The 18,438-nt window shown below is 30.2% G+C and overlaps 2 protein-coding genes and 1 long non-coding RNA gene across 3 annotated transcripts; 1 reads left to right on the top strand and 2 right to left on the bottom strand.

Annotated features, from left to right (window-relative positions):
- Nucleotides 1–5,990: 5,990 nt before the first annotated feature.
- LOC107910391 (uncharacterized) lies at nt 5,991–8,670 on the bottom strand. Its single transcript, XR_001687626.2, has 3 exons — nt 8,297–8,670; nt 6,395–6,509; nt 5,991–6,217 (listed from the first exon to the last, which is right to left on the bottom strand). It is a non-coding gene; the product is annotated as an uncharacterized lncRNA (long non-coding RNA).
- Nucleotides 8,671–8,791: 121 nt separating this feature from the next.
- LOC121214621 (uncharacterized) lies at nt 8,792–10,495 on the top strand. The gene is made up of 3 exons (XM_041088456.1): nt 8,792–9,279; nt 9,889–10,013; nt 10,092–10,495. Exons 1-3 carry the CDS (start codon nt 8,881–8,883, stop codon nt 10,246–10,248), a joined length of 681 nt encoding a protein of 226 aa, XP_040944390.1. The 5' UTR covers nt 8,792–8,880; the 3' UTR covers nt 10,249–10,495.
- Nucleotides 10,496–11,409: 914 nt separating this feature from the next.
- Nucleotides 11,410–14,564, bottom strand: LOC107910388 (UDP-galactose transporter 1). The gene is made up of 5 exons (XM_016838214.2): nt 13,961–14,564; nt 13,141–13,390; nt 12,837–13,044; nt 12,106–12,337; nt 11,410–11,840 (listed from the first exon to the last, which is right to left on the bottom strand). Exons 1-5 carry the CDS (start codon nt 14,069–14,071, stop codon nt 11,616–11,618), a joined length of 1,026 nt encoding a protein of 341 aa, XP_016693703.2. The 5' UTR covers nt 14,072–14,564; the 3' UTR covers nt 11,410–11,615.
- Nucleotides 14,565–18,438: the final 3,874 nt, after the last annotated feature.

Raw genomic sequence — 18,438 nt, 5'->3', positions numbered from 1 at the left:
ATTATATATCATTAATATTAAACATGATATAATGTAATCATAAGCTTAGCATAAACTTAAGCATCATCCACAATCTCAACTATTGAATTCATTTATGTTTAGATCAATATTCAATAAATAACAAACCTTTCAAAATTCATTAAACAGATTACCTTATCGAGATTTTCCATTTGAAAAACGACTTACGGATAAGAGTACATCATTAACAGAAGTTCATAGAGTTGGTCGACCAGAACACGCCAACAGAAGCTCGTGAGAGCTGAACAGAAGCTCGTAAGAGCTGATCCACCCAAATCACTTCAAACAGAAAGTAAAACGCAATAGTTTGCAACAAATGCTTAACCCCGACTTACTTGGGTAATATACCGATATCTCCCTCCAATACCATCTTCACTCCAAACCCCCGTCATACACCAAAACACGAATGTACTCAAATCTCACGTTCAATTCAAACCGAATATCCAATTCAATATTATAATTCAAAAAATAATTCATTTCCAACAATAGAATATATATAATACCAACCACCAATTAATACAAATGTTAAATTTAACCATATGAACTTACCTGACTAAATTACAGGTACAGGGGCATTTTAGTAATATTCTATTCTCCTCGATTTTTCATTTAACCTTGATATGCACCATAAAAAGGATGGTCGAAACTTGAAACTTCCATGTTTTCTTTTTTTTTTTCTCTTTTTATTCGTGAAGAAAAAGTCACTAGAATAAGTGCAAACATTTTAGTTTTATTTTAATTTAATTTAATTATCAAATTACCATTTTGTCATTGATTAAATAAATAAATAAAACACCAAAGTCATGTCTTTATGTGTCCATCACATAAATATATGGCATAATTACCATCAAAGGAAAGTTTAATTTCACAATTGGTCCTTCAATTTAATTAAATTCTAACTAAATAAACTTATTTACAATTTAATCTCAAACTTATTAGGACTAAAAGAACAATTAATCCAAAAGCTAGTGGATTCAATCATAATACCACCGAAACTTTGACCATGGTTTAATTACCCTTTAAGTCTCTTTTACTTTATTCAGTTAACCATTTAATCAAATAGTGATTAAATTTTACATCTTTTACAATTTATTCCTTTTTAATTAATTAACTATCAAAACGTTAAAATTTTTCAACGAAAATTTAATACCACCTTAATGACATTCCGTAAATATTTATAAAAATATTTATGGTTCAGTTTATAGAAACGAGGTCCCAATATCTCATTTTCTAAAACCACTTGACCGTAGGATCTTACCATTTGAACTTAATAAATTGCTTAGAAAACAAAAATCATTATATCAAAAACCTTTTCAAAGTCACAATTAACTTGTAAATATTAAATATAATATTTACAAACTTACTCGTTGGATTTGGTGGCTCTGTAAAACGGGCTGTTTCATATACTCGGGTAAGGTTTCTTGGGATAGAAAAATTTTGTCCATGACTGAGCAGTGAGATATTGACCATAAATTATCCATGATCCTTGCGTGAGAACTTTACTATAATCTTCAATGTACTGAAATTTAACCAAGAAATATTCGTTCTTAATATCCATTAGATGGAAAGGTTTAGAAAGACGATTAAACATGACGATGTATCCAATATTTTTCCCCAAAAACTTCACCACAACTGTTGTCTCCATATCCTTGAAAAGGAGCTGTTGGATACGATCCAAAAACTTTATCGTCGGAATTCCATTGGCTATGGAGTTTTTTAACATCTCCTTCCAAAAATTCCAAATCTTCAACGATATCAATTGCACTGAACCCCTTTCCCCCATTAGCATCTGTTTCCAAGATACTTTTGGTAGCGAATCCAAATCCACGACCATATCAACATGATCTTCACCATCACCTTCTTTAAACTCTACTTTTTTCATTTCCCGGTCATCAACCGACCGAGATTCAGAGAGCTAATCATTTTCTAGAGAAATATCCATTTAAATATATTCAAAATTTTCGGTCTTGTTTTTGAAATGTGAATCAAGCTTCGATGTCATGCTAATCTAATAATATGTCAAGTTAATAAACAACTTACGAACACAATATTTACCACATTCTTAAATATTCACAAGTAATTAATGGCTGCTAATTTAAATTTATTGGAAACTAGATTTATTAATTATGGCATAGGCCGTTGACCGACGTCTGGAAAAATACAAATGTACTTTATAAATTATTAAAATACATGTAGAAAATAAGATATATAATTATGAGATTGTTTTTCCCTTTTTATATTTCTATAAATTAATAAATAAAAAAAACCAATCATTATATGATTTCAACACACGGCTAATTTGAATATGTTTGGCTCACTGAGTGTAATTGTATCTCAATTTCCTATGTTATGTTTGGTAGCACAAATTTTAATTATACAATTACATAATTTATATTTTTTAAAAGATTACTTACTATAAAAATTATTTTTAAACAAGTAACAAAAATACAAATCAAATCATCATATGCATTGTGTTAGTCTAAAAAAATAGTTGACAATATGATTACTAAGAAAAATAAACATCATATGTAATTTTATCTAATTTTTCTAGTGCATGTTGAGTTATTCCCTCTTTAATATTTAACGTATGCTCCTTATCATTATTTGTTGGTCCTTGTTGGAGTTCGTCATCATCTAAATTTGAATCTGCATCATTATGATATTCATGTTCTCATTCTTCCATGGATTTCACCTATGATGAAGTTATGAAATACGCAACATGTTAATTTAATCCAACCTTTTTTTTTATGCTATACTAAAGTGATATTAATATGAGAAATATATATTTAGAACAACAAATGTCTTCTCAATCTCATTTCAAGGTTTTGAATATCTCAAATTAAAAAGTTTGCAAGTTGTCTATCGTACTTATGTCTGGCACCATTCTTTCAAATGGTGACATATCCCATGATATGGTACAAGAAAATCTTTTGTATTTTGCATAATTATCATCGACCTTATAATATTTTGGTTCGCAGTCTAAATAATTTGTAGGTTTAATTACGAAAAACTTATATAAACTTAATTTGGAGAAAGACTTATGCTAGATTATATCCTTTTTTATAACACATAAATTAAGTAAAAAGTAATATAAAATTTATAAATAAGGTTTTATAAAATTGTCAAATAACTTTCATAACATTTCTTATAAAAAAAATATAATTTTTTGTCATAACTTTATGAAATTATTTTTTTATAAATAAGTTATGATAAAAAAATTATAACATTTTCTTTAAGTATATTATTTTTATAATATATAACATGAATATATAAATAAGTTATGTCCATATTTCTTTGCCATAATTTTTTTATAAATAAATATATTATAACACTTTTATATCATTTAAATTATTTTTTATAATAAACTTTTTAGTCATAATTTTGGAAATTTGTTAGGATTTAAATGATAATTTTTGTTATAACTTTATAAAATACACATTGTTTTTGCAATATATTTTTTAGAATTTATAATATAAGAAATTTTTATTGTAACCATCCTAAACATTCATTCATGTCATGCTTATAATATAATTTTTATAACTTGTATAAAATTATTTTTTAAAAATGTATTTAGATATAATTACTTGCATAATTACTCAAAATTTCACCCTCCCCTTAAGAATTGAAAAGTGTAATTGAGGTGCAATTATAACAAATTCGGTAGGATCCACCAATTACAATTGTTACCCAAATATGTCACTCTCAAGTAATTACAAGCAATTACATCTAAATCCAATTACTAGTTGACTTTTCAAACACTGCCTTAATTTTATCATTTAAGCCAAACCATCATTTGGTTTTATATAAACTTTTAATAATTATATTTGTTACATAACTTTTTTCACTTACATTATGGATATGCTAGAATTTAGTACTTATATTAAGCCCTTCTTTGTATGTCAATTAGGCACCAACTCAATTCAAAAACTGATAAAATACATTGTTATATACAAAGTAAATTATACTATTATGAAAGTATTTTTTTCTTTTTATTTTTTATATAAAATAAATAAATAATCAATCATGATAAAATTTAAACTCATGACTGAATGGATTTTAACTTTTTTAACTCTAATATTTCAGCCAAAATTGTATTTATTTTTAATATAAACTTTTAATACATATATTTATTACATAAATTTTTTCACCCTTATTATAAACATGTGTTTATACATATATTTAAACTTAACCAATTCAAAAAAAAATGTTTCTTTTGAGGATTAAAGGTTATTTATAAATAAATAAAGAAAACCTACTATATTTATAAAAAATATTATTTTGTAATTCACAAAATATAATATATTAAAAATAATGAAATAATTTGTAATTAATGCATTACAAAACAGTCATTAACCAAGCAAACTACTTATAGTACTGGGTTTGAAATGATTAAATTAATGTTGTTTATGAGGTTCTTTAAAGAGTTAAATTAGTTGAGACAGTCCATATTTTTTAGTAAATAATGTAATTTTGTCCTTTTTCTTTATAAATGATAAGACGGGCCTCAACTTCAAATTTAATGCTTTATATATAAAGATTTTGATGAATTTAAGTTATAAAATATGTTTTTTATATTATTTAAAATTAAATATAAAATATATTTAGATTGTTCAATAAAAATAATATAATTTTAAAAGAAATAAAATAAAAATAATTGAATTTATTTTCTATCAAGCGATAAGTAGGTCCCTATCTACTTATCATTTTCTACACTTTCTTTATAAAAAATTTTTCTATTTAGTAATTTTCATTGTGGGTTATCAAACATATTTTATTAAAAATATTAATTTATTAAAAATATTAATTTTCAGTTAATTTATTTTTTAACACTTTATCAATAGCTAGTTAACTTTTTTTATTAATATCTTAGTTGTATTAGCTTTAAATTAGAGGTGTTCATAGGCCGAGTTGAACTAGACCCAATCAAAATTCTAGACCTGTTTGTTAGGCCCAGCCTGTCCTTATTAATTTTTTATACTATTTATTATATAAATTTTCTTAGAAATATATAATAAATCAAACATACTAAAAATATTAAAATAAATGTTTCTCAATAAATTAAAAATAAATAAATATATATATGTATACTTAAATAACACTAAGATATGTGCAATTTAACAAGCAAATGTCTCTAAAATAGTAACAAAATTAATAAGAAAATAAGAGTTATACGATATCCAAACAATAACTACAAAATAATACTAACATATTATTGAAATAATAGCAAAATAGTGAAAATAATAAGAAAATAGTAAAAAAAAAAGAGTAAAAAATAGCAAGGAAAAACAGCAGTATATTTTTTTGGCATATATTCGGGCCAGACTAGACCCGGACAAAAAAGCTTACTTGAGACCCAGCCCATTTTCTAAACGAGCATTATTATTTTATCTAAATCCATTTTCCGAGCTTATATTAGTCTACTTTAGATTAATGTATAATTAATTAATATATTTATAAAAAGAACACGTAATCTTTTAGAAGGTTTGTTAGAAGGATGGATCCCTTTTTTAACTCTAAGGGTCCGTTTGTTTGCCAGTAAAATATTTTCCGTAAAATAATTTCTGGAAAATGTTTTACTTTTTTGTAAAATGATTTACAGAAAATATTTTCTAGTGTTTGGATGAATCTGTGTAAAATATTTTCTGCAGTTTGGCAGATTTCCTGAAAATATTTTCCAGAAAAGTTGTTTTTACATATATTTTCCTGAAAATAACTATTGTTCTGCTGAAAAAGGTCACTAATGGCACAAGCTGACTCCTCAGTATGTGAGGCATTTAAATGTTTTTAATGTTTATTATTTATCAAAAGGGACACAAAAGCCCGTAGACCATTGTTTAACCCATGGTGAACTAAAACATGGACTATATAGGCATTGAAGATATAAGTGCCCTAATCGCATAAAATGTTTTCAGTGAGGAATCAACACCTATGCATTCTTTCAGAAGTTTAAACAGAGATATACATTTTCCATGAGAAAAAACATCCATCATTTCATATCTGAATACACTTGTTTGGTACAAAATTGCTGAAATGAAAATTCTACAAACCTCAGTAAGAGAGATTTCAGATGTAATTTTTCAACAGACTAAGGGGGAAACTAGGGAATGCAAAGAAAGACAGTAGTAGAGTAGCAACTACATCATGGCTAAAGATCCAGAGCAGCGTGTTGCGCACATGCCTCCTATTGTTGCACCAGGCCCTGCAGGTCAACATGGTTTAAGATGATAATGTTACACTCAACCCAATAAATAATATATAATATAATATAATATAATATATATATGGTCCTTTCATCAAGGAGTGTAGCTGAATGTTGCAATAAGTTATTTTTCATTAAGAAAATGATATGTTGCAAGGATAACTCTAACAAACTGACCTGGATCAAGAGGGAAAAATAAACCATATGGCTCCAAGTATTCATTAAGTTCCATCCATCCAATTCCGGGCTCAACTACAACATCCATGTCCCGAATATGCAATGCCTTAACTCTCTACAAATTTAAAAAAAATCACTCCTAGTATCACAAATTAAAAAACCAAATGGATAGAATTGCAAATTCATTTTACACGATGGAACATTGATGATTTTATCACAAAAGTAATTGCAAATTCAAGTACCTGATTACAAGCATAAAAGAACAATTAAAATTTTATACTTGCTCAAGAAGAACCAAGACATTTTTGTAGTAGTTCCATGACATTACAAAACATCTTATTCAGATGTATGTAATAAAATACAATGAGACTCTGCAAATGGTTTATCACAAAGTACTGCTAGAAGCCGACCTATGTAAGAAGTTTCCAGTTTTGCTACATGTTCAAGTTCAACATAATCCTAGTAGTAGTTCCATGACATTACAAAACATCTTATTCAGAACATTTATTTGGGTGATTTCTTAGTTATCCAAGGAAAACAAAAGGGCATAAAAAAATTTGAAAATTTTCTACTGAAACAACAGTTGAAACTCAAATTTCACTCAATCAAAAATGACAAAAAGTTTCCTCGATACTGAAATTTACAATTGAACCCAATAAAACATAATATGAAACTAATGAAACATGTCCAAAATATAATCCTTCAATAAGCATGATAAATTCCACATCATTATCCCCTTAATATGAGAAAATGCAGGATCAAATGCTAAAGTATTGAAGTAAAAGAAATGACCAGCATATCCTTGTACAAAATGCCAGCAACAGATATCCAAACTTTTATTGACACTTCCAATAGAACTAGCATGATCTTGTCCTTCATCACATGTAAGTCACCTGCTCTTAACTCTCTAAGAAGGAAGGGCAATTCTATTGCTAGGACAGAGGACGTACATAGAAAAACTAGCAGATCCCTAATGTATAAACATAGCATTGAAGGACAATTTCTGAAGCACACTATTAACCTTGCAACAAATGCCAACTCAACAAGGTCAAATACCTGTGGCAAAATTGTGCAGGCAAGCTCATCAAGCAAAATCAGAAATCAGGCAACTATTAGCAAGGAATTATTGTTAGATATTATATATGTATAGTTTCTGTATTAAGAGATTATGACTGAACAGACTCAAATTCCTTTTTCTTCTCTGGCCTCTCTTCTCAATTCTTGATTAAGTAAAAATTTGGTTTTAGAGCTAGTCAAGATTCAGCCATAGAAGCTGGAAAAGCACAAGAAATACAAAGAAATGGCAGAAGGAACTAGACTCAATACCCATTCTAGATTCAACTGGACACACTTAAGGAATCTAACAACCAGAAATATGCTAACTTTGTGGAAAATCAAGAACATATCACTAGAATTTTGGAGTTAATGGATAAAAAAGGACTACTAGCAAACCAGAATCCTGGGAGCACAATACCTATACTGATTTTTAGATTCCATTGTAGCTACTCAGTCAAGGTGAAGGCAAGAACTCTGTAGAAGTTACAGTTACTGATGCACAAGTTAAATATACCTATAAGCATCATAATTCTTGTTTACTAGACAACCATGCTTTACCTGAAACCAGTAAACCAGAAAATACTAACAGTTGAGTCTAAAGTTAGTGTGAGTCCAAGCTAAGATCAAGCAATCATTTAAACCCAACACTCAATATCCACATCATAACACAAAACTGTAGCTCAAATTGATCGGGTAAGACAAAGTTGAAAAACGAAGGGCTTCGATTTTTCTTTTTTATTATTTAAAAAAAATTTTGTATTACATGAAACAATAATTAGAGAGAAAAGGAAGGAAAACATAAGAGTAATCGATCAGAGATGAGACATTAGAGAAATATGCAGATACCTCGAGGAGATCAGAGATGAATTTTTCTCGACTGTGGACCCTAATGTTTTAGGGTTTCTTCAGAATACAGAGGCAAGGCCGACGGTCGACCGACAGAGACGACGATGCAAAGATGGTGCGGTGAGGCCAACGAACGGAGATGAGGAGTCGGAGGAAGAGGGAGAACAACTACTTAGAAGAGAAGAGGGAAAATGTCTTACGGATTAGAAATCGGTAAGACAATTTCCAAAATTTGCTTTTGATTTTACCCGTGTTTGTAAAATGTTTTCCTATGGGAATTCATTTTACACAAAACAAACACCGAAAATTTCGGAAAATATTTTTCGGAAAACATTTTAAGCCAAACAAAGGCACCCTAAAATTTTAGAAAATTACGTTTACATATTTCTCATTGCAATAATAATAATTGTGCCAATGACAATTCAGTAAGCGCATAAATAAATACTCTAACAATCTTCTCTCAATATTAAAGGCCCCCAACTTCACCTATAACTTAGAAATGACCTGTTATTTGTAATCACTAGTCATTATCTTTTGTCTCCAGTATTTGCCACCCAATTTAAGGTGTTTGAAGTGAGAGGAAGATGGCAAGTTCGTCTTCATTTTTTAGGCAGCTAAGTGGCAAACAAGGTTGGAAATCTAAATCCTTGCGTTGGGGAGTGAACAACAAGAACAATATTTGTGGTGGGTGTGAGACAAGCTTAAAAGCTCATCAAATGGAAGGTCTTGACATGTACGGCAATGGTGGTGCTGGTAGTGGTGATGATGGGTTGGTTTTAAGGAAGAGAGTGATGGTTTTAGTGGACAAAAGCTCACATTCTAGGCATGCAATGATGTGGGCACTCACTCATGTAGCTAACAAGGGTGATTTGCTTACTTTGCTTCATGTTATCCCTCCAACCCCCAACTGTTCACACTCCCCTTCTTCTTTTACTTATCTTGCCAACTCTCTTGGCTCACTCTGCAAAGCTTGTAAACCCGAGGTACCTCAAACTTTTCTCACTTCTTGGGTTGTTTTGCTTCATTTCTTTTCATTTTAGAAAAGGGGGTGCATCCCTCTTCTCTTCTCGTTAAGGGAGACAATAGGGTCGCAATGAAATGAAGCAAGTGGATATTACTAAATTTACCATTTTCCCACAGTGGAATACTTTGTATTGCCATACTTTGCTCAACTATAGGTATATCCATCCTTAAAAACCACTATCAACAACGCATCCATCTTTATTTCGCTCCATTCCACTCCACTCCACTCCACTCTAGTTTGATTTTTTTTTTAATAATTAGACTACACGTTTATTTATTTATAATTCTTGTTTTTAATTAATAATTTTTTGGATAAAATAATAAATATAGAATTATATGAAGAAAATGTATTGTTTCATTATATTAAATATATTTTATTCTTTAAAAACATTAACGATATATATTTTTATATACCAGCCTTGAGAAAAACAAACCCCACCCCTGTCTCCATTGTTCAAAAAAGACCAGCTTTATTTGGAGCAGAGCAAGTCTAAAATTTATTTATTTTTATAGTATTCGGTGAAGATTGATTGGATTTTCCATGGGAAATCAATACGAATGAAAAACAGGTAGAAGTAGAAGCATTGATAATCCAAGGGCCGAAGCTGTGGACAGTGAAGAGCCAAGTGAAAAAGCTAGGGGTTTCAGTGTTGGTAGTGGGTCAGAGAAGGCAATCTCCATTGTTAACCTTGTGGTGGGTCTTTATAAACCCCTGTTTTGAAAAATACACATTTCTCCATCTCACTCTCATCTTTCATGGTTGGGTTTGCAGTCTAGGCGGGAGCAGGCAGAATGATGAGTTTGTTGAGCAATGTATCAAAACTATAGATCGACATTGCCTTACCATTGGGGTTAGGAGGCAGAGCAATGGCCTCGGTGGCTACCTTATCACCACCAGGTGGCTCAACAACTTTTGGCTCTTGGCTTAGTCTCACACAACGTTTGCTCAATAAAATATGATTTGTTGCTTATGCTTACTATTCCTAACTTGTTCACGATTTATAATTGGTTGATTTCTTATTTATTGTAATGAATTTTATGCTATTTGTGACATGAAATATATAATATCACATTTCTAATTGAAATGATCAAATGTGATAAAATTTTGAGTGATTCTGTTTGGAAGATACATTAAAAAAATCAATTTAATGAAATATTTTTTAATTATTAAATAGTAATTTAGATTCCATCTAAGATTTTCATATAAATTTGTTGGTCTTGTGTTTGATTCTCAAATGATGTTTTTCAATTATTTTATTCGAATATTATATAAAAGTATGCGAAATTACCTTTTAAAATAAAGAGTATATTAGTAATTTTACAATTGAATTGATATCGAGTCGACTCATGACACTAACTCAATCAACCATTTTATATAGAGTGTAGATATATACCAAATATTAAACTAATTACTCACGTTAATACACCAACTTTTCCTCCTATGGTATAATATATATATTAGAATGATTTAAGTTTTAAATATTTTCACACTATAAAAAATTAATAATTTACATTCACTAATAATTAAAATTAAGTTAATTATATATAAAAATAGAATTTCACACAATCTACTGTTATAATATTTATATTTATATTTTAAAAAATCAAAATATTGTTTATTTTTTCGTTCACAATTATTTAAATTCAGTCTAATATTAATTATTATATTTTTAAGTTTAAAGTTTTAATTTAGCAACTATATCATTATGAAATGTTACAAATTTTATTAAAATTTTAAAAAATAATTAAATGTAATTTAATTAATAAGACTCAACCCTAAATCTTAGTAACGAATTTGATTAAAATACAAATTAAACTGAACAAGTTGATTTGATTAAGCTTATTTATTACAAAAATTAATTTAATTCGCATACTTTATTATTTTTGTTTAGTTTGAAATTATTTTTTAAATAATAATTAAAATAAAATTTAACAAAATAATAAATTTGAATTAAACTTGAAAACCCTTCGAAGTCAAGTATTAAAATCAACCTAGAACTCAACTTTAACAGTAAATATATATATATATACACATATTATATATTGAGTAAAATCCAAAAAACTTGCAAGGAATCAAATAAAGAGATCTATGAAACTTAATGATTTTCAGTTCATTGAGATGAAAACTATTTTCAGTTCATTGAGATGAAAACTATGTTAAAAATTTTCCAACTATAGAAATCAGAATCTAATGTAAATCCTCACATGGTGACTCAGAGCATCCTCTGCAAACTATGCCATAATTTTTTTATCCCTTTCTCCAAAACCCAACAACCCCATGTCATAACATACATAATCAAACCTTGTCATCTAACTTTTCATTATTTACAAGGGGAAGTAGTTCCATCTTCTTCCTAGGTGTCCGAGGTGTCCGGGGTGTTCCTGGAGTCTGTTGAGAGAGCATATGTCGCACGTATCCGTAAAATGTACATCCCAACAGTGTGATACCACAGCCAACAGCATTAAGACCCGAGATAGGGTTCCGGAATATCAGCCATGAAATCAACACGGCAACTGCTACCTGTATATGAAAAACATTAGAATGTTGAATGCTGAATTCGAAATGATAAACCGGAAATCTTTGAGATGCCAGAGGTCTGCAACTATATAATACAAAACAAGATTTTCCAGATACTGAATGATATATGCATCGATCAGACAATGAATTTTGCATAAAGTTTGGTATAGGACAATCACAAATGGGCTCGAAAGATAGAGTGAGAGTAATGAGTAATATAACAGAACCAGAACACAAGATGGATCTATTTTCACTCTACAAATCTCACCTTGAGGTTTCCGGCGACGTTAAACGTGACAGCAGTAGTTGAGTGAATCACATAAAAAATGGAGAAGTTAAGACAGAAAGCCAGCACTCCTGAGCTGAAAATAATGATGAGGGATGCCCACGGGGCAGGGTGAGCATGAAACCAATCCATTACCCCATTTCCTTCGAGTAACAGTGCTGGTACTCCCAAGATCATGGTTGCAAAAGGTGCCATGTAGTAAACCGTGTTTATGCTATAAGAGTAAACAAAAAACCAAGGCCAGAAAACATGAGTTAATATATTCGACCGAAACCTTCTCCAGCAGTAAATAACAGAAGAGTACCTATGATTCTTAAAGATGCAAAGGGTTTATACTGCAATCAAGGGAGACAAAGGGTTGTGTCATCCATAAGTGAAAATCCGGGCTATCAGACGTTATGATGGCCAAAGTAATGCCAGTCATTCTATTAGTTAGCCAAAACAGCATAACTAAATGAGAAAATAGGCATGGTTGTGTGAAATGCAAACAGTGGACCAAAGGATGACCGAGAAGTATCATAAAATTATATCGAAACAACACTCAGTTAAATGCAGAGTTATCTAAATTTATGTGTTAACATTATAAGAATTTCCAAGGCTCTATACATTGAATCTGTACTTAACTTCAACCTAGTTTTTCTTAATATAGCCTTTTTGAAACTATCAAAGATGATCAAAAGGACAAAAAACAATCACGAGAACAACATAATTACCTGTCGAACTTGTATCCGTGCAGTAGAGATTCAGCAAGGATAGTCTTTGTAGAAGTAGCTAAACATCCAAATAAGGCAGCACAAAACCCAAGCATGTTAAAACTAAGTTCTGTAACAGATGTTAGCAGAATTCCTCCGACAATAGGAACCAAAGAGGCCCAAATTCGCCTGTCAAAGTACTTTCTCCAAACTAGCCACTGCAGAAAAACTGGTAAAATGTACAAAGATCAGATATGATGATGATATGCAGTCACGAGTAATAACAAGGTAAGGTGCCCAAAAGTGTATAATCTATATATCTCACCGGTGGTTGCAGGAGTGAATGATTTGATAGTCTGCATGAAAGAAACCGGGATATAGCGTAAGCTAACATTTCCCAACACTATGTTGATACAGAACACGAAAGACATAGGAAATATCCGTTTCCAGCGACCTTCAGGATCAACCGCTATTAGAGGTTTGAGCTTTAGCACTTTGATTACGAGATATGCTCCGATCGAGGAGCATATGAAGTGAACGCATGATACTGAAAGAGGAAACTTGAAATCCAATTTCTGTGAAAAAGGGGAAAAAAAAAGCCATGTCCTCAGACCTTCGACTAAGGTATCAAAAACAATCAACCAACTCAATCAAAATGTAATTGTCAAGACACAAATTGAAGGTTAATGTTCAATCCACACTACATAAACGAAATAAACATAATAATACCAATATATGAGGAATCATACATATATATGTATGTATGTTTGTATTCCTAGATCTGCTATAATGCACCTAGACAGAACTCAAAACTGAATCAAATTCCTCTAACATGAACGAACTGGTAGACTAGTCATGACTCATGAATCTTTCTTCTAAGAAGCATCATCTAAGTTCATAAATAATTGAAAGAAATGATAAAGATGGACTGTTGATATTATATAATTCACAAATTAAATTATAACAGTTAACCCTGGAAGCCTGTTCAAATTTTAAAACTTTTATAAAACGTAATATTTAGCAGATTATTGAGCTTGGCAACACAACTAAACAGAAATCTGTAGTAATGAAATAATTAGATCAAAGAATAAGAGAATTCAGCTAAAACCCAATGTCAAAATCAAAAAATGAAGTTAGAAACAAACCTGAAAGATCCATTTGTTCATGATTATAACAGTAACATTAAAACCCCACCATTGGAGAATCGCAAGAAGAGATCTGAAAACACCCCACTGCAGAAATCTCCCTTCTTCCATCACTCTCCCCCACCCCTCTCTCTCTGTCTCTAGCACAGAAAGAACAAAAACCCAGATCACCAAATTCGAAACCCAGCACAGAAATTTTGCTCTTAGATTATTGAAAGGTTTATATAAATAGAGGGAGTTTAAAAAAGAAAGCTAAAGAAACTGAGAGAGAGGGTGTAACGGTGGAGAAAGGCCTTCTTCCATGTGATTCTCTCTCTCTCTCTTTGCCTGGATTGAAGTTTAAACGTTATATATTGCCATGGAAATTTCGTTTATGATTTTGAAATGAGGGTACTAGTCTTCAGAAGAAAATGGGATAAGAGCAGCCATTCGATGAAAATACTTTTCTTTTGACTTGTGACGTTGACTAGAGTTTCTTACATCCATAGATTGTCTCTCACTTTGATCAAACCTCGAATCACAAACCAATTTGTCAATTAAATTTATTAGACGTAATTTTACTTATTTTTTTCAATAAATTAAAAAAAGAAGAAAAGAAAAAGTAAAGATGTATCTCCTTTAATGCAATTAAGTTTATAGATATAACAGTCCTCCCCCTTAAAAACTATTAATGAAAATCTTTTTTCAAAAGGAGAAGTAAACAAATATGAAACTCTATATTTTATTTTGAATAAAATCCAAAAACTTACCTACACATGTCTCTTTTATACCATAATCTGAAAATTTATGACTTTTTATGCTCTATTCGTATCTCTTATCCTTGTTTCATATTTCCTTCTAAATATCAATCCAAAAAAAAAGAAATTTCCCATTTTAGACATAATTCAAATAACAATCCATCAAAAGAAATTTTCTATTTTAGAAATAATTCATTGGAAATTTAAGAAGATAATTACTAATTTTTCTTTTTCATTTTAAAACCAGAATTCTGTCACATCTCAAAGTATTTGTTATTCATTAAAATATAGGTTTAAATTATAAAATGGTATTTAAATTATATTTTTTAAGTTCATATATATATATATATATTTGTCACAAGTAGCACCTAAACTGTATTCCATTACTCAAAGTGATATATATACTATACTCTATTAATCAAATTAATTCAACCGTTAAAAAACTCTTAATCAATTATTTTGTGACATGTGATACTTTTAGATTAAAATTAATTAAATTAAATTAAATTATAAAAAATTAAATTTATTTAAATTAAAACTTGTCCATGTTTTTTTATCCTCTTTCCCTCCTCACGATTCTTTATTATCTTTTAATGCATTTTTTTTAATTGTTAGATAACGTTTTTTGCAATTCTCTTGCTACTTCTTTTCCCTACTTAACTTGTCCAGGTATTTGGATTTCATGTTTTATCAAGTTTTTTTTTAATAATAGAGAATCACTCAAAATTAAGATGCAACCTATATAGAAAAGAACAAAAAAAGTTATTTTTAAGAAAAAGAATGCATAGGTTTTGAATTTGGGTGAGAAAAGTATTGAAATCGAGATTTAGAAAAGAAAAATAAGCTTGTTGAAAACATGGCTTGGATAAGTTTTTTAACAGGTTCTTGAATTTTCCGTTATTGGAGTTCTTAGATGAAGAACAAAAGAGATGAATATGTTTATAATTTTTTTTAAAACTTCAGAAAATAATATTTAATGTTTTTGAGCTTTTTTAAGTTAAAAATTGTTACGTGTCACAAAATGATTGATTAAGAAATTTTTCTTAACAGTTAAGTTAGTTTAGGTAACGAAGTATAATTTAGGTATCACTTTGAATAACAAAATATAATTTAGGTGTCACTTTTGACCAAATAAAAGTTCAGATTCCAACTTGGGAAAAAGTGTATAATTTAGGTACTACTCTGAGTAACGAAGTATAATTTAGGTACTACTTTGATAAAAAAAATTATATATCAATTTGAGAAAAAAGGTATCGATCAAGTACCATTTTGTGATTTAAGTGTAAAATATATAGATGGTAGATTAAATACACGTTTTATGATCAAGTACTTGCAGGGAGAATTTTCTCTCTGGCCAGTTCAACCTCCCATCCAACTTTATTGTTTTTGCCTCTAAGCCCTTGCAACCTAGGATTCTCGAGAAAACAAAATCCTTTTTTTACCCCTCCCCATCCCTTATATAAATACACGTTCCCATCATGTAACACCCCAAACCCGGCCTAGAAGTTGAGATCGAATCTGGAGGTGTTACACCAACACATTGAAAAACTGCTTTCAATAAGTATTCAAAAAACCTTCAAAAGATTACTTGATTAGTAGTGGAAAATTTTTTCAGAGTTTTAATTTTGAAAACCGAAATCTATTTTGTTGACTTGAGGAATTTTGCAGTTTCACGGTTGAGAATATTTGTTACCAACGAATTAATAACAACCCAAAAACAAGTTCAGAAACAGATTACAAACCTAAAGTTAAAACCAAAATAATTACGAAAATGATCACATTTTTATACTTGCGAAAATAATCTAAGCTCCCACACGTCTTCTGGTCCTAGTCAGAGGGTTACCTAAACAACTGAGAACAGCACAGAAGGGTGATCTATAATGCTCAGTGAATAACCCAAATCAAATATAGACCAAACAAAACATAATATACAAATCAGAATGACACAATGAATTCAAAATGATCATATAACCAGAGTGAAACAAAATAGAAGATCACAAAGATTTCCATAACAATTGTATAACAGAATAGAGGATGTATGAGTATGCCAATCCAATATTCTTCATAAAAATAGAATGAAGATTTTTCAGAAAATATCCTACCCAACTCCGTTACACACTAAAGTAGAGTTTCCTTTGAACTCATCCAACCAAGACACACCAAATAGGTTACCCTGGGTTGCCCGAAAATGATGACCCGCTACCCTAGGTTTCTCGAAAATGATGGCATATCACATTGCAGTTAAACTGCCATATCAAATACAAATGTGGTCAAGCCACTATATTGCAGCCCAGTTACCAGAACAGATATTATGGATAACCCACCAAATAGTGCAGATCATTAAACTACTAGAACTATCTCCTTTCACATTATCCCAACATGTAAATACAGAATCAAAGTGATAAGCATGTAGGTCATGCTATCATACAATAACAAAAACAGAAAGCATGGGAGTCCATGCTTTGTACTATAGATTTATCAAACCTCAACAGACCATATCAAATTTGCCATAAAGTCATATGCATGGATATAAATCAGTCAGTACCAAACAATTCAACATATTCAGATATCACATACTCTTAATCAACGGAGTAACACAGAGGCATACCATCAAACTTAACATAATACAAATCATACTCGGATAATTCGAGTACCTTAAGCAAGAGCACATTATGCACTAACGGATCATACTTACTTGGGTTAAAACATATCAGACATATGTACTATTAACAGGTTATTCATCATCAATTCATTAAATATCAAGTTATATAGCCTAATTCAGATTATACAGACCCTACGATAGGCCTACGTTCAATTCAAACAACGAATACGACCTTAGGAAAAATTTCTAATTTTTGGTCCACACGTCCGTGTGGCCTTCTTAACATCTTACACAGCTTAACACATGCTCGTGTGACCCTATTTCTAAAATAGTAAGTTACACGACTTGGACACACGCTCGTGTCTTTGGCCGTGTGCCTCTAATTTCAAAACAGTAAGTTACATGGCATACTACACGACCTACCACACGACTTTGTAGCGTTGACAACCATGTTTTTCGGTGTTCAAAAATTACAGAAAATCAGGTTTTCGTTACACACCTGATATAGTTTTGATGCAAAAGCAACAGAGACGATTCTGAAACCAACAAACAAATTGAACCCAGAAGGAGAAGTCAGACCCCGTATAGAACCAATTTAACACAAAATAGCAAACGGAAAGACAATTTAAAGAGGAGGAATTCAAAATGAAAAGAAAGAAAACAAAGGAACAGAAATAATAAAAATAAATAAATAAAAAAGTCAAGAACCCCAAAAGTTTTCTGATGAAGTTTAGTTAACTTAAAAAGAATTAAAACTACCTCTCAAAGCACAGAAAAAGAAAAGAAAAATACATTTTCATTGCTTTCACAAGAATTCGAACACAAGACCAAAGTGTATATAGAAGCTTAACCATTAAACCAGCAAACTCATTCTTATCATTAATTAATTGAAAATAACTTATAACTAAAATGTCCTAAGATAAGGGTTTAATCAAATGGCAAAAATTTAATAGGTAGGATTCAAACCCAGAACCTCACAACACTTAACTACTGAACCAAAACAAATTACTTGTAAACTTCTCAAAATCTTAACTCAAAATCGAGAGATGGCCACTATTGGTTTCATTAACTCAATTTCTTCTAACCCAATTTTTGGGATGTTACACATCCCCTAATTCAACATCCTAAATTGTTTTTTT

This window comes from Gossypium hirsutum, chromosome D02 (assembly GCF_007990345.1).
Source record: "Gossypium hirsutum isolate 1008001.06 chromosome D02, Gossypium_hirsutum_v2.1, whole genome shotgun sequence".
Lineage (NCBI taxonomy): Eukaryota > Viridiplantae > Streptophyta > Magnoliopsida > Malvales > Malvaceae > Gossypium > Gossypium hirsutum.
The sequence above is the reverse complement of the archived record's forward strand: the minus strand, read 5'-3'. Positions and strand labels throughout refer to the sequence as shown.